Source organism: Bubalus kerabau, chromosome 6 (assembly GCF_029407905.1).
Source record: "Bubalus kerabau isolate K-KA32 ecotype Philippines breed swamp buffalo chromosome 6, PCC_UOA_SB_1v2, whole genome shotgun sequence".
NCBI classification, from domain to species: domain Eukaryota; kingdom Metazoa; phylum Chordata; class Mammalia; order Artiodactyla; family Bovidae; genus Bubalus; species Bubalus kerabau.
Window position 1 is genome coordinate 52,495,300 of NC_073629.1, and position 16,211 is coordinate 52,511,510.

The window sequence follows — 16,211 nt, forward strand, 5'->3', positions numbered from 1 at the left end:
CCAGTATTCTTGCCTGGAGAATTTCACAGGCAGCGGAGCCTGGTGGGCTACAGTCCACGGGGTTACAAAGAGACACAACTAAAAGGGACTTAACACGCATGCACGCACTCATGCTAAGTCATTTTAGCCGTGTCTGACTCTTTGAGATCCTATGGACTATAGCCCACCAGGCTTCTCTGTCCATGGGATTCTCCAGGCAAGAATACTGGAGTCAGTTGCCTTGCCCTCCTCTAGGGGATCTCCCTGACCCAGGGATTGACCCTGCATCTCTTAGTCTCCTGCATTGGCAGGCGGGTTCTTTACCACTAGCACCACCTCAATTTATTTAAATACAAGTAATTCTTGGGTCTTCCCTCGCCCCTCTGCACAGAAAGCCAGTGGAGACATACTTATATGAAAGTGTCTGTTCAGTATTTATCCATCCTTTTCTTCTCCATGTTCGTGTTGACTGACCTTGGCTGATGTGCTCTGGGAGGGTGTTGTTGAACCCTCTGTGTCCAGATCTCCTCACAGGTGCTTTTGGGTGATGCTAATGATGACAGTGGAACCCTACAGTAGTCCTTGATCTGCTATCAAAACTGGCCACAGTTTTCCTATCCAAGCTCGTGGTTTTCTTCTCTGGTTTTTTTTTGGGGGATTGGAACCGTATACAGTCAATTTTTATTCTGTGTGTTCTCTATGCCTCATTTCTTTGGAAAACCCCTTCGAGCTAATAGCTGGGATGATGAAAGCATTGGCAGCTCCCTTTGGCAGCCCCTCTCCCTTAGCTTTCGGCGCTTTTCTTTGGCAGAACTCACTTGACTTTATAGAGAGAGATTGGAGCTTACCTGGAAGAGAACAAAGTCATTTCTTTGACGATTCAGAGGAATAACCTGCCCCCAGGTGATTCTATTCTCCACTTTTAAATTTAGTCATTTGATTTGAAGGATAAGGCAGCCCTGAGGGAAGGTAACTTTTATTTTGCCTTTGCCAACTCTGGGGAAAAAAAAAGTGTTTTGTTTACTTGTATTCTGCTTTTAGTGGGAGCTGGTTCATGTTTTGGTTGAGATTAGTATGGATTGAACCACATGATATAGCTGTTTTTTTGTAGTTAAAAAAGGTCAAATATTGGCAGAATCATCTAGTTCAACCTAATATATCTTATCTATAGCATCTGAACTACCTCTTAGCTTGTTTCTGTTAGTGGTGAGCTGTGAAACAATATGCCATGTGCTGTGCTGAGTGGTTTTAATGGAAAGCTAGTGCTAAGACTTCTCTTTCTGTTTCTTCCTAGGTCACTCTGCACCTGAATCCCATCTCCTCAGTCCACATTCACCACAAGCCTGTCGTGTTCCTGCTCAATTCCCCACAGCCTCTGGTTTGGCATCTGAAGACAGAGAGACTGGCAGCTGGGGTCTCCAGACTTTTCTTGGTAAGTGCTTATAACCCTCCCAACGTGATTCTTGAGCATAAGGATATAATGACCCTAAATTTTTCAAGGTTTTAAAAAGGCTTATTTCATTGAAATGTTAATAATAGCAGAGTCCGCAGTGTATTAAAGTTGGATTTTGCTCTTAGTTATATTTGGGTGGCATTGATAAGCATTCACAGAAAACACTCACTCACATGTCCTCTTCTATGCATGAAGAGTCTGGTCTTGCTTGCATGTTTGAGCAGGATCTGTAGTCATACTCTGTGTGGCCTGAGCTTTGGTCTCAGTCTCCCCCTCCTTCCTCCCCGTAGTACCAGGAGATTGTAAATATTGTAAGTAGCCATTAGATGTGTGGTCTCTGACCACCAAATAAATACGTACAGACCCATTTTATTCATATATAACACGGGCCTAACTATAGGAGGCTGATAGTGCTTTTGAGTATGAAGGGAGCCAGTTTAGTATAAGTGCTTGTAGGATCTGTTTGTTGAGAAAGTGACACAGTGAGCTCCAAAATGAAAACATTTGTATTTTATAAAAAAGCTGGAACCCAGCTCTTGTGGAAGGATCCAAATATTACCTACTATTTGTAAATCATGTCCTTTTGAGTTTGCCAGAAACATCCAAGCTCGCTAGTTGTGGAGAAATTGACGGGTTGTTTGGATAGAATTTTTGGGGTATGATATCATGTCTGATGATGAGCAACACTGCACAGTGATAACTCACATTGTCTATTGCTGGGGATACATGCTAATGTCCTCAACTGCAGAGCCTCAGACTCCCAAACCTCTCTTGCCTACAAGCAATCAAAACGAGAAGAGTCCACAGTTAATGGTGTTCATCTTGCACAATGAATACATTTTGCCTAATTAATGATTCTTAATTCAGATCTGTAGTTTCTTATTACTTGTATATGAAGTGTACTTTTAAAAACTCAAGAGGTACCCACTGAATAAAATAAGACTCCATAGACAATACAATTAAAAAGTAGATAATTAAATGAGTAAAAAAGGAGGAAGGGAAAGCTTTTTATAGAAGAATACCAATGAATAGCTATAGAAGGAATGATGGAATTAGAAAATCATCAATTTGTAACTGTCATAGTAAAAGTTGATTAGGCAAGAGTCATCAATAGATGCTGAATCTAGTGGTGGTGGAGGGTATTTGAGGAACAGTATATTTACATAGTCTTAAATTAGTTATGATTCTAGCCAAAAATCCATAGAACCTGAGTCTAATCATGAGCAAATGCTGAAGACAACTAAATTGGGTCACGTTCTATAGAGTAACCGGCCTGTACTCTGCAAAAATGTTAGTCATCAAAGAAAGGTTGAAGAGCCATTCCAGATTGAAGGAGGCTAAAGAGACGTCTGTGATCCCTGTGTAACGAGTGGCACCGTCACTATGAGGAAGATCATGATGACAACAGGAGGAATGGAAATTGAGCCTATAGATTAAAGTATCAGTGTTATATTTCATGAATTTAATAATAGTACTTATTCAAGAGAATATCCTTCTTAGTAAACATAATACACTTAAGCATTGAGGGTTAGAGGGGCAAATAGTTCAGAGAAAAATTCATATATAGATAGAATATAAAGCAAATATGGCAAGATATTGAAAACTGGCGAATCTAGTTAAAGAGTATACATGAGTTCTTTGTACTGTATTTGCAACTTTGTAAATGTGAACATTTTAAACCCCAAAATACATTTACAAGATAGGAGTTACTAGTAAGTTAAATTATAGCCTTTTCTGAGAATTTAAACTCTCATTACTTCTAAATTTAAAAGGCCAAAAGTCAAAATTAGTTGTTATTGGGCTTCCCGGGTGGCTCAGTGGTAAAAAGCCCACCTGCTAGTGCAAGAGACACAAGAGACGTAGGTTCAGGCCCTGGGTTGGAAAGATCCCCTGGATGAGGAAATGGCAATCCGCTCCAGTATTCTTGCCTGGAGAATTCCTTGGACAGAGAAGTCCATGGTGTCACAAAGAATCAGACACAAATGAGCACACACACATGCATACACACCTTATTGTTATCAGCACATTTATTTAGCACTTAGTATGTTCCAGATATTGCATAAGTGCTCTAATGTTTTCTCTTATTTAATTCTCAACAATAACCCCATGATGATGGGGATATTTACAGATGCATTTCCAGATGAGGAATCAGATAAGATTTAGAGAGGTTAAGTAGTGACCCAAATCACTTGGCTAGTTACTGGCAGAGTTGAGATTCAAATCCAGAAAGGACTTAACTCTACAAGCACTTATACTAAATTGGCTCCCTTCATACTCAAAAGCACTGTCAGTCTCCTATAGTTAAAGGCATTTGTGATAGTAAGATTAACAGTCATTATTATAAAATCCTATACTCATTTTGCCCTTATTGTGCAGAGTTGCGCTGACCAATTCTGTACGTACTAGCTGTGTATGTCTATTTAAATGAAGTAAGGTCAGAAATACAATTCCTTAAGCACCCTAACCATTTCAGGAGCTCAATTTCAGGAGCTACTACATTGGGCAGGTTATGAACAAGGACTTTTGCCTACACTGGTTTGAATCTAAGCAGTAACAAGGGAAAAGTATTTAATTTCTCTAAGCTTGACTTTCCTCAGTTGTAATATGGGAGTGATAACAGTCACTACATCATGAGGTTGTTCTCTTGATTAAATGTGACTACCTGTAAAATGTTTAGTGTGGGACCTGGCATGGATAATTTCATAAACATTACTACCATTTTTGTTGCTATTTATTATTAGTCATTAGTAAAGACCACTTGGGAAGGATGTTGAATTTACATTTCTAATTATGAAATGTCTATCTTGGCCAGGGATACCTGGCGTGCTGCAGTCCTTGGGGTCGCAAAGAGTCGAAACAACTGAGCGGCTGAACAGCAACAACAACTAGCTTGGCCGGCCCCAGACTGAAAGGAGTTCCCATTTCTTTGGGCTGTAGGTCCAGATGAAAAGTGGGGGTCACATATATTGTAGTTGCACCCATTGCTTTCTGGATTCTTTCTTCAAACTGCCTCTCTGTGACTTTTAAGGGAAAGTATCTTACTCCTAGTTATTATTTATTTGCTTTAATTCTGTTTAACATCAGTAAGAACTGCTTCTTGGCCATCAGCTTATGACACACTAACAATGAACCGCAGGAGATGGTTTTAGTAAACAATTGAACGTCAGCCCTATCTGGAGTTTATCCCATGTAAGGAGATTGTAGAACAAGTGATGAAACTCAAATTACCAACACATGGGAGGCAGCATTGGGAGAAGTCAAGGATTCAAATTCTGGGGCACTTGAACTCTGCCTTGCTATCCAACAAGCTTTCTTTAGGGAAAATGGTTTTCTCTATCTGTGCATTTCCTCGTGATCTGGAAGAGATGGTGGAGCATCTGTTGTTCATTCCTGTTCTTAGATCATTAGACAACGAAAGGGTACAAGTTCTCTCACAAACTGGGCAGCTCTCCCTAACAGAGATGGTGCTGAAGGGAAGGAGGCAAGGCGAGCTCTTCCCTTGTTCTCTGTAACTTGAAATGAATGACTTGACAGCCACTGGGGCAGAGGGATCTGGATAGATAATTGCAGGTGTGTTTCCTTTATTCATTCATTGTAGTTAGAGGTAAGGGATAAGATAACTAAATTATTTTAAATAAAGTGTTTCATCCAAACACTTCAGAAGGTCCCTGGAATCTTTGGAAACTGAAGCTTAGCCATCTCCTTCAGTCTCTTTTCCCTACCTGGAGAGCTCAAGGGAGCTGAGGAGAGAGGGTAGGTCCCATGATTCTCAGTCTAAGATGTGCATGTCCTTTGCTGATGGATTTGTATTACTGTCCTAAAGCTGTCTTTACTTTAGAGTTATAATACTTTAAAAGGTTTTTTTGTGTGTGTTTTGTCTTCATTGTGTGACTTGCAAGATCTTAGTTCCCTGATCAGGGATTGGAGCACCCTCAGCAGTGAAAGCATGGAGTCCTAACCACTGGACTGCTAGAGAATTCCCAACAGTTATTATTTTTAAGTAGGATTGTGCTGTGCTTAGCTGCTCAGTCCTGTCCAACTCTCTGACCCCATGGACTATAGCCCGCCAGGCAAGATTCTCCAGGCAAGAATACTGTAGTGGGTTGCCATGCCCTCCTCCAGGGGATCTTCCAACCCAGGGATCAAACCCCGGTCTCCCACATTGCAGGCAGTTTCTTTACCGTCTGAGCCACCAGGAAAGCCCAAGAATACTGGAGTGGGTAGCTTATCCCTTCTCCAAGGGATCTTCCTGACCCAGGAATTGAACTGGGGTTTCCTGCATTGCAGGCAGATTCTTTTCCAGTTGAGCTTCAGGGGAAGCCCAGGATTGTGAGATAAGTTCAAGTAATGATATTTACTCATCTACAACCATGGTGACCTTTTAAGTTGTCAAGTCTGCATTATTATAACTGCCCAATTTACAAAAGGAAACCTTTCATAATTAGTTAGCAGGATCTTGTGTTACACAGACTGTCTCAGATACCTACGAGGGTGACTGGAAACATTATATTTTAATGCCATCTTAAGAAGATATCTGTTTATCTGTTTTCTATTGTCAAATCTTTTCAGTCCTCCTCTTGATTCCACTGTGCAGGCAAGAGGGAGTGTGTCAGGTAGGGAAAAAGTGGGATTGAGTTTCCTCTGCAAGTGCAGTTCTTTTATCTGGTTGTTCTGGTTACCTCGGAAATGGGAGTGGATGAGAGTGATTATTTCAGGCTGAGTGTCAAGTAGTAGATCTTTGAGTATGTCACTCACACACACACACACACACACACACACACACACACACGATCGAGTTGTCACAGCCTTATAGGTTTTCTTTTTCAAGGTGTAGGGATATCCCAGAGAAGATTGGGTCAGTTAGAGTTATCCTTCAGTGCAACCTGAAATAAAAATAATCCTACTTTCTCAGCCTGTCACGTTGAAACTACAAGTACAAACTCTCTTAGAAAGATCATCTAAACTTATTTTTATTTATGCAATTATTTCTGCATCAAAGAAAAAATAGTGCAATAAATGTCTGAACCTAAGTTTGCTAAAAATGATTGAGCAGAGCCACAATACTGGATTATCTTTAAAAACATGCTATAATTTGAATAGGCATTTCTCCAAAGAAAAAACACAAATGGCCAATGAACATGTGAAAAGATGCTCAATATCATTAGTCATTAGGAAAATGCAAAGATGCATGATACAGGGTGCTCGGGGCTGGTGCACTGGGGTGACCCAGAGGGATGGGATGGGGAGGGAGGTAAGAGGGGAGTTCAGGATGGGGAGCACATGTACACCCATGGCGGATTCAAGTCAATGTATGGCAAAACCTATACAATATTGTAAAGTAAAATAAATAAATAAACAGGAAAAAAAAGAAAACCAAGAAAAACAAAACCAAATAAATAAATAAAACCACAATGAGAATCCACTTCACATTCACTAGAATGGCTTTAATAAAAATGGCAGATAATAACAAGTGGTGCTGAAGATTTAGGGGAATTGGAATTCCCATACATTGTTGGTGGGAAGGTAAAATAGTGTTTTGGAAGACAATTGGGCAAAATACATGTGCATGGGAAAACTTGTCCACAGTTGTTCCTAACAGCATAATTCGTAGTAATAAAAAAGTGAAAACAACCCAAATGTCCATCAGCTGGTGAGGGGTTAAAAAGTGGTATATCTATACCCTAAGATGTTATTTGACCAAAGGAATGAAGTACTAATACATACAACAATATGGATGAACCTTGAAAACATAAATAAAAGAAGTGAAAGTGAAGTCGTTCAGTCGTGTCCAACTCTTTGCGACCCCATGGACTGTAGCCTACCAGGCTCCTCTGTCCATGGGATTTTCCAGGCAAGAGTACTGGAGTGGGGTGCCATTTACTTCTCCATAAAAGAAGTCAGACACAAAAATCTACAGTGCATGATTCCATTTATATGAAATGTCCAAAACAGGCAAATCCATAGAGATGGAAAGACAATCAGTAGTTGCCAGAGGCTAGTGGGAGAGGAGGATGGGAAATGGCTACTAATGGTATGGAGTTTCTTTGGGGTGAAAAATGTTCTGAAATTAGATAATGGTGGTTATTACCACAGTTGTGAATATACTTAAAACACTGACATGTACAGTTTAAAAGGAGGCATATTATGATATCTAAATAAAATGAATTTAAGGGTAAATTGTATAATTTTGTTTATGTAATTTACATAATAGAATTATAATGTTGAATTGCATCTTAATAAAGCTGTTAGAAAAAAAAAGCTTGCTACAGAATTCTTTTCAAAATGATGTTGTAAAATCGGTGAACCCAACTTTAAAATCATTTTACTTTATTCTGTGAGTTTTATTTAAAAAGAAAAACAAAAAACCTTGCTTTATTTGTATTACAAACCTGAGCATTCTCTCCTGCAGGGGTCTGTAGACTTAGAACTCTAGAACAAGCAGAGGTTCTCAAATGCCTGGTTTTTAGTAACATGAAATGTCTAATCCAGGGGTCTTTGCAGACTTTATTTTGTTTTGTTTTTTATTTATTTATTTTTGGCTGCACTGGGTCTTCATTGCTGCACAGGCTTTCTCTAGTTGTGGTGAGTGGGGGCTCCTCTTTGTTGGGTTACTTGAGAGAGATAAGCAGCAACTTCTTCCAACCTCGTTCACTCTTGGGATAACAGTGCTGTGATTTATTTTTTCCAGCCATTTATCAGTAAAATCAGGAAAGAAATGCCTGTAAATATGTGTGTTTGAACGAAGGTGGTGAGTCAAAGGGGCCCCCTTAAAGGTAGAGTTTCCAGTATTTGGGGCATACTTAACACCAAAATATTATTCATTGTTTGTCTGAAATTCAGATTTCACTAAGTGTCCTGATTTTATCTGTCAGTTCTATCCAGAGGTAACTCAGATTTTTGTTTCTAGTTCACACTCTGGCCCTGGATGTCAGGAGGCCCAAGTACTAATCTTTGCTTCCATCACTAACTAATTATACATCAAGCACTACACAAAATCACTTCACTGCCCAGGTCTCAGTTTCCTCACCTCTAAAGTTAGGAGGTGGTACTAGTCAATCTCTGAAGTTCCTCCCAGTTTTCAAACTCTCCAAGAATGATAGTACAACTGCTACATACTAATATTACATCCCAGTTTAACTGGAAACAGAAAATGGTAATCTGAACATTGCCCCTTCAGCAAATCCAAGTAAATATCAGGGCAGGGCAATTGAAATAAATGAGAGAAACCAAATTCTATGCTCTTTGGATTAAAAACAAATAAAAATTTAACCCTAATGAAAAATGTAAATTAATACCAGGACCATGCTTAATATTTAAAACCTAGTTTTGTGTTTCTGACGGGGGTCGGGGGTTGGGTAAAGAGGCTAAGGTTGCCAAAATCGGTTTATCCCTGTCACTTAAACTTGGTGGGGGGGGGTTGGGGAAGAGGTCCAAATATGTTGGGGCTCTGCCACCAAACCACAGGCAGTTCTCTGGTCTGCGCGGCAGTTTGGGTGACTGACAAGGCTCAGTGAAAAACAAGTGCTATTTGTTTTCCTGTGCCCAGTATTTAACTGGAAATCAGAAGGCGAAATTTCCAATCAGTTGTTAAATAGCCCCAGATGTGTGCTTAGCATTGCTCTAGGAAGGGACACGCACAGCCTGTAGCACAGCGCATGTCCAGAAATTCCTCTTCTGAATCCAAGTGATGTGTAACTGAGTCCTGAGCATCCAAAAATACCCTCTGAGTAGCTCAGACATTCAAGTTTGCTTGTGGAGGAGGGAACTTTTAAAAAATTTCTATATTCTCTACTGTGTTGCAGTTAAAAAACCTGGACATGATTTCTTTTTTTCTTTTTGAATTTCCTCCTTTCTCTTGTTTGGCAGTTCTCCCCACCTTTAGAAAAACATGGTGTTAGCGTACTTGGTGTGACGGTTTCTGTAGCTACTTGTTCATTCATCCAACACCCAGTTTTCAGTGCCTGCAGGACACTGGGAACTGTGCCAAGTGTGGAGGCTCCAGAGAGAAATGGGGTGGATTGCCTGCCCTCAAGTAAGATGGGAAAGATGGTTATGAGACTGGGAAGTACCACTGTCGGATCCTGAAAACTGGAGAATGTGCGAATCCTCTTATTTCAAGTGCAATTAAGGCAGCCCCCTCTGTGAGGCTGACCCCAGAGCAGCGTGTGGTTGAGGGCTTAGGGGTGCCTACCTAAGCACCAGAAGTGCTTAAACCAGAAGTGTCACCCCTAAATACTAGGGGTCCAGATATGCCATTTTGGATTTTCCAGTGAGGTCTTTCCCCAAATAAATTCTCTCTTAAAGGCAGATTAAATAGCGAAATGTTTCAAGATTGGTTCTTCCTTTTTCTTTTTTAAAAATATCTCTTGTGGAATGACTCACTGTGTCCTGTGGGATATTCCAAGTGGTTGTGTACCAGGCACTTTTGTTCCAGAGGCTGCTTATCTCCTGGTTTTGTGGCTTGTCCATAAGAGCCTTAATTATAAGGGGCTTGGTCCTTTCATGCACTGGAGTCGGTCAACTACCATATTTCCTAGGAGTGAGTTTCTCGCCCTTTTGCGGCGAGAGAGCTCTTCCTAAATGTCACGGAGGTAATTAAGAGCATTGGAAGGAGTCCAGTTTCAGCTAGTAATCTTGGTCCAGAAAGAGTTCTTGAAAGACTTCCTAGAATTTACCCTAACTCGTTGTATGAAAGCTGGTGAATGCTGCCAGTGAGTGGCCCCTTGGCCTTCTGAGGTTTGCCTGGGTGTACTCTTCCTGATCAAGACATCCTGTCCTGAAGGCTTCACGCAAACAGACTTTTCCTGCCTCTGCTGGACTTGCTGTGCCATGTCTGCGTGGGAGAGGGCTGGTGTTTCTTTGTGTAGAATCCCATGGTGTCCTTTAAGGCTTTACTGTTTCAGGCTGATCTGGTAATGTGAGGAATCTGCCCTTCCCAAGCATTGGGCAATTGTATCAAATGTTACATCTCCAGTGCCCTTGGTGAATGCGGTAGGCAGCCTCCAGAGAGCTGTTTGGTAGAAAAAGCAAATATTTTGTTAAGGGAGATTGAAGAATATTTTTTCCATGTCATGAGTTGGGGGAACTCTGTCTCCTGGGAAGTACTCGTGAGGCTGACTTGAAAGCTCATTGGCGTGCATTGGTCCTCTCATGAACTGCAGACATTGAGGTCCTTGGTAAGCGTTCCCCACAGGGAGCTGATATTCACTGTTTCTCAAAAGGACCACAGGACACTCTGACTCCCTCTTAGGCAGAGTCTTTGGAGTTATTTGAGGCAGCCAAACATAGGATAAATAGTTTTCCCCAAGACGTAGTTGCAAGAGGTTGTCCTGACTGTGTCTGACTGTACATAACAACAATATTCTCAGATGCTATGCAAAGCTTCTGAAATAGTGTTACCAGTGCTCTACCCATGGCTGGAAGTTAGCTATAGTGGCTGATACCTTAAAAGTAGCAAAGCCTTCTAAAAGGGATTGAAACACCCCCCCCCCCTTTTTTTTTAAGTCTTTATTGAATTTGTTACAATATTGTTTGGTGTTTTGGCCCAGAAGCATGTGGGATCTTAGCTCCTCAACCAGGGACAGAACCCACACCCCCTACATTGGAAGGGGAAGTCTTAACTGCTAGACCACCAGGGAAGTCCCCACTACTGGTGTTTTGAGCCCTTCTTTCTGTGATATTTTCCCCTTTGTTTGGCACCTTTGCCATTGTCCCTCAGTCATAGACAGTACAAGGAAGGTGACTCTCCTAAGGGGCATCATTCAGGTAACGACTTAAAAACTGCTTCTTGACCGCTTTTCGAGCAACATTAAGTCCGTGGGTTCCTCCGCTTGTTCTCTCTCGATCAACCCCACCAGGATGCCCGGCTCTAATATCTGCATCTGTCCTTAGCCCTCTGGGGATCATTTCTTCATTGATGTTAAATGTGTTCAGTTCAGCCTTCCCAGCTTTGGCATAGGAGATCACCTTAGTCTTCTCCAGAGACTGTGAGCCGTACACTGGAAAACTATGCAGCCTGCCTTTGGTTGGAAGCTAAGCTGAAGGAAGTTCAAGAGGGCTCCAGCCAGTGGTTTGGATTGAAGGCCCCACTCCATCCTGGCACCCAAGGACATGTCCCTTTAGCACCCCTTTCCCCAAAGTGTTCTTAGGTCTGTGGTTTCTGGGTCAGAATATGCAGCTCCATTCTCTTGGAGCTTGCATCAGCCCTTTACAGAAGCTGTATCAGTCAGGGGTTATCCAGAAAGGAAACCAGTAGGAGGTATATACGGGGAGAGATTTATTGCAAGAAACTGGCTTGCACCACTGTGGGCACAGGCAAAGCAAGGCAGACATCCACAGGGCCGGCAGTCAGGTAGGGTGGCTGGAATTTTCCAGCAGGAGTGGAGCTGCTGTCCACAGATGGAATTCCTTCTTCCTTAGGGAAGCCTCAGCTCTGCTGTTAAGGCCTTTCAACTGATTGAATCAGACCCACACAGATTAGCTAAAATAGTCCCTTACTTAGAGTCACCTGGTTATGGAATTTAATTACATCTACAGAATACCTTCACAGCACATCTAGATTATTGTTTGATTGAATAATTGGAGACTATAGCCAAGCCAAACTGACATAGAAAAGTGAATGTCACAGAGGCTTTTGTATTTAACATTTTTACAGCCTGATGTTCTTGTCATCCTAGATCCACTAGAGTCTCTATTCAGTCATTTTCAGATCCTGTGGCAGTTTTTGTCGCTGTTGTTTACCATAACAGATCTTTCTTCTTTCAGCCAAGCCGTTTTTTGCTTCCATATCAGTCATTATGATTTTCTATCTGCCCCTCCCATTCTGTTTCTCCTCCACTGCTGCCAGTACGACTCCTCCAGCTGCTGGGAAATGGGACAGAGAGAGAAGGAAATAACCAGACAGGGAGACTGTGCAAGAGGCAGAGAAGGTGTGATCCCCAGCTCTGCCTCACTGCTGTCCTTTGTCACTCTTGTACAAACCTGGGTTTGTGTTGAGTAGTTTTTGGAGTTCTGCAGATGCAGTTTGAGCATGCAGTTGTCCCTTGCTAAATTTCTGTAAGCTGGGGCTTTACCTAACCTCTCAGTAGGAACTCTGACAACAGAGTTGTCAGATGTGAGGATTCAGAATCTATGAAATGTGCACTGAGTGGCCTGTAATTGCTTTTATGATCTTCTCTCCCAGTGTTCTATTGATGCGAGCCCAGGGGGCTCCTACCTACCTTACTTTACTGATTTCTTGAGCTTAGTAGCTACTACTCCATGGAGATGGAGTAGAAAGAGCTCTAGAGTGAGAAGAGAGATGTTTGGTTTTTTGTCAACCCTGCTTTCTACCAACTTTGTGCCCCAGGAGTACTCTTTAACTTCTTTGAACCCTAGTTTCCTTGTTTCGAACTTAGATTGTCCAGTCTTGATAAAGAAAAACTCTGTAGAGGGAATTACAGGTGCCTGTTTGGAGTCAAGTGTTTGAAAAATTCAGTTTGTTCCCTTGAACCTGCATTGGCAGATTGGATATACCTTAAAAGAAAAATAGAAGAAAGAATCCTTCATAGTGAGAAATTTCCCAGAAGCACATTTGGTGGGCCACAGAATATTATGGATCATGGCAAGGACTGGTAATGATGCCAGCATTTTGTTTACTTCCTGGAAAACACTCTAGATGATAAATACACTTTAAATTTTGGGTCACACTCCTTCTAACATCATGCTATATTGGAAGATGGGAAAGGGTAAATATAAGAGTCTTGAGAGATGATTTCATAAGGTCATCGAGGATCCCTGTGTGGCCTGGGGCTTTACTTTGGAAAACTCTATATTATAAAGCAGCTTGCACTTCATTAATTTGGTAACCTGTGGGGACTGAGTTCGTCTTTCAGAATCAGTGAGTTATTTTGCTTGTCTTTGTGTATGTGCGTATCCATATATACTCTCATTTATGTAGCATTTCCATGGGAGATTAGAGTATTGCTTTTGTACTGGCTCATGTTCAAGTTTGTGCATGTTTCTATTCTGTGGGTAGCATCTCAGAGCTTTCCTCTTGGACATGTGTAAATATGTAGGGCATTAAGAACAGAGGGCACTTTCAATCCTTTAGTTCTTTATATTTCAACAGAAATAAAAATTAAAAGCAGAGGATGATCACCATGAATGTTTTGAGAAAAATTGTTGAATATGTTTTAAGTCATTTTGTTGGACAGAGTAATCTGTTGTGGATACAAAATTAAAGCATCCAAAAATTTTTAAGTGGTCACATGGATTCATGTTTCTTGAGTGCACTGTTGGCAGAGATCACAATCACATGGCTCATGAATATTTAGCTTTGCAAATTATGCTTGTAGGTTCAATGGGCATGGAAGTTATTATTTCTTTTAAAAAAACTTTGAAAAAAACACAAAGTTATGATATATGGTTAATAGAAAACAGGTTTCAAATCACATGACAGGAGGAAATAGGCAAACACAGTCCTACCAGGAATTGGAGTAGGGAGAATGTGTGATTTTCCTCTTTCAGAATGTAGGGTTCTGTCCTCATTTGGGAGGTAAATGTTTCAATACTGTTCCAGCACTTTATGTAAGTTTGTTTTTGCTGGACTCGGTGCATGAAATACATCAAAGTATCATCTCTTCAGTGCCTTTCTGTGTGGGCACTCTTATGAGCTCTAGGGCAGATCAGATCTGCATAGATCTTACTTATGCAAAAACCTAAATTCTAGAGAAATGCCTCTCCTACTTTACCATAAGTCTTTTTCTCCCCCCCTAGAATTGAACTAACAAATTCTTGGCATGGTAGGTGTTTCTGAAATGACCGTGTGTTTTTCTTTGCTTTATTTGTTTTCCTTATTTTACTTCTTCTGTTCTCTTAGGCAGGCATCTCCAGAAAGAGATGTGCTGGTGCAAGTGTCAGGAAAAAGGAAGAGGAGCAGTAAAGGTTGCGTGTAAAGCAGGTCAGAAGAGGGAGAGGAGCTGACCCTGATTGTGCAAGTGCTGAACTTTGAGCAATGCCAAAGTCATGTAAATGTATGAAGTTGGGTATGTGCGTTAGAGCAGCCTCATGGAGCTGTAACCTGAATAGCATAGCAGGCACTCACCCAAGTGATAACTCAAGCTCCAAATGGACCACAGCCCAGCTATTGGGCGTGTGTGTGTGTGTGTGTGACACACAGAGAAAGATTGATTGATTGATTCTTGAAACAGATTTTCCTCTGACATTTCAGCAGCCATATATTTATCATTGGGGAGCTATGGTTCCTCATTTCACAGGGCACATTTCTATCTTTTTTGACATATAAGAGGATGACTCCCAAAATGACTTGCTTTACTATATCGCTCTTGGCTTTTTTAAAACTAGTGTGCAGGAGAAAATTCTTGCTTGTTCTCCAAGCAATCCTATTCATGTTTTACAAAGATTACATAATGTTCTTATCTATGGCCTAGAGCAAGGATCCTCAAGTATGCCTGGCCACCATGGGGTGGCAGGCAGATGATTATAAAGCAGTCTCCTGGACCCTACATTCCCACCTCACCCCAGAATCTGCATGTTAACATACTTCTGTGATGATACGTTGGTTTGAGGATCACACTTCTGAAAGAGGTGGATGTCTTCCTTTTTAAAAAAATTAATTAATTAGACTGTGTTGCATTGGGTCTTCATTGCTGCAGTTTTCTCTAGTTGTGGCGAGCCAGGGTGCCTCTTCATTGTGGTGCGTGGGCTTCTCATTGTGGTGACTTCTCTACTTGCAGAACAGAGGCTCTAGGGCACGCAGGCTTCAGTAGCTGGCCACAGTCGGGGTCAGTAGTAGTGGCTTACAGGCTTAGCTGCTCCTCGGCATGTGTAATCTTTCCTGACCAGAAATGGAACCTGTGGCAGGCAGATTCTTATCCACTGTACCACCAGGGAATTCTGAGACATCTTCTTATCACTGGTTTTACTATATCTTCAAAATCTGGTGTGTATTTTACATTTGACACTGATCAATTAATTACGTACATTTCAGGCTCTCAATGGCTAGTGGCTACTGTACTGAACAGTTGTAGAGCAAGGAGGGCCTGACCCTCTGGCAGACACAAAATTGACCATGGCACTCTATCCCCTCTCTCCCCTGCTCCTAAATATGACCTCAGAATACTTTCTAGCACAGAGCTTTAGGTAGCTGCTGCCAGTTAATGGGACCTCAGGATTCATGCATTCATCAAATAGTTATTGAGTGTCTTTTTTATATCCAACACTGTGCTTTTGATATTCCTATAAGCAAAGCAGTCTAAAATCTCAGCCTCTGAAGGAGCTTACATACTAATGGGAGGAGATGGGCCATAGGCATAATATATAAGTAATTTACATGGTAGTTTAGAAGCTTACTGTATTATACTCTAGAAATAAGAATATGTAACTCAGGTTTGGGTGCTAGAGTTGGGGCTGCGGGGTGGTTGGATTGTAATTTTATATAAGCCACATTGAGACGGTAACATGAGTAGACATGAAGGTGGAAACTTCAGAGAAAACTTAACTGCCACCCAGGCAGTTAAGCGCAGCCTGCGTTTTCATCTGGGAGCATGGATGAGGTGGGAGAAGGCAGGTAGGACTAAGTGGGGACTTAAAATATGGCATTATCTTCAGCAACGATTCTGTTTCCCTCCACACTAAAGAGATCACACCAGCTTGGGGGAGGCCAGAGAGAGACTGTGAGGCAACTGCCAGGCCTCTGAGTCAGCTGATGTGCTGAGATAAGTGCTAAGATGAGGAGCCCCAGTTCCAGGAAAATAGCATCTACACACCCATTAACCAG

General features: G+C 41.5%; 1 protein-coding gene across 7 annotated transcripts in view; it reads left to right on the forward strand.

Annotated features, from left to right (window-relative positions):
• Positions 1–16,211, forward strand: part of TGFBR3 (transforming growth factor beta receptor 3) — a 207,967-nt gene that overhangs the window by 131,801 nt on the left and 59,955 nt on the right. For all 7 annotated transcript variants that reach the window (XM_055585178.1, XM_055585177.1, XM_055585179.1 and 4 more), the window contains one exon: positions 1,274–1,411. In XM_055585178.1, the coding sequence (XP_055441153.1) occupies positions 1,274–1,411 (138 nt within the window). The remainder of the gene's footprint in view (positions 1–1,273; positions 1,412–16,211) is intronic.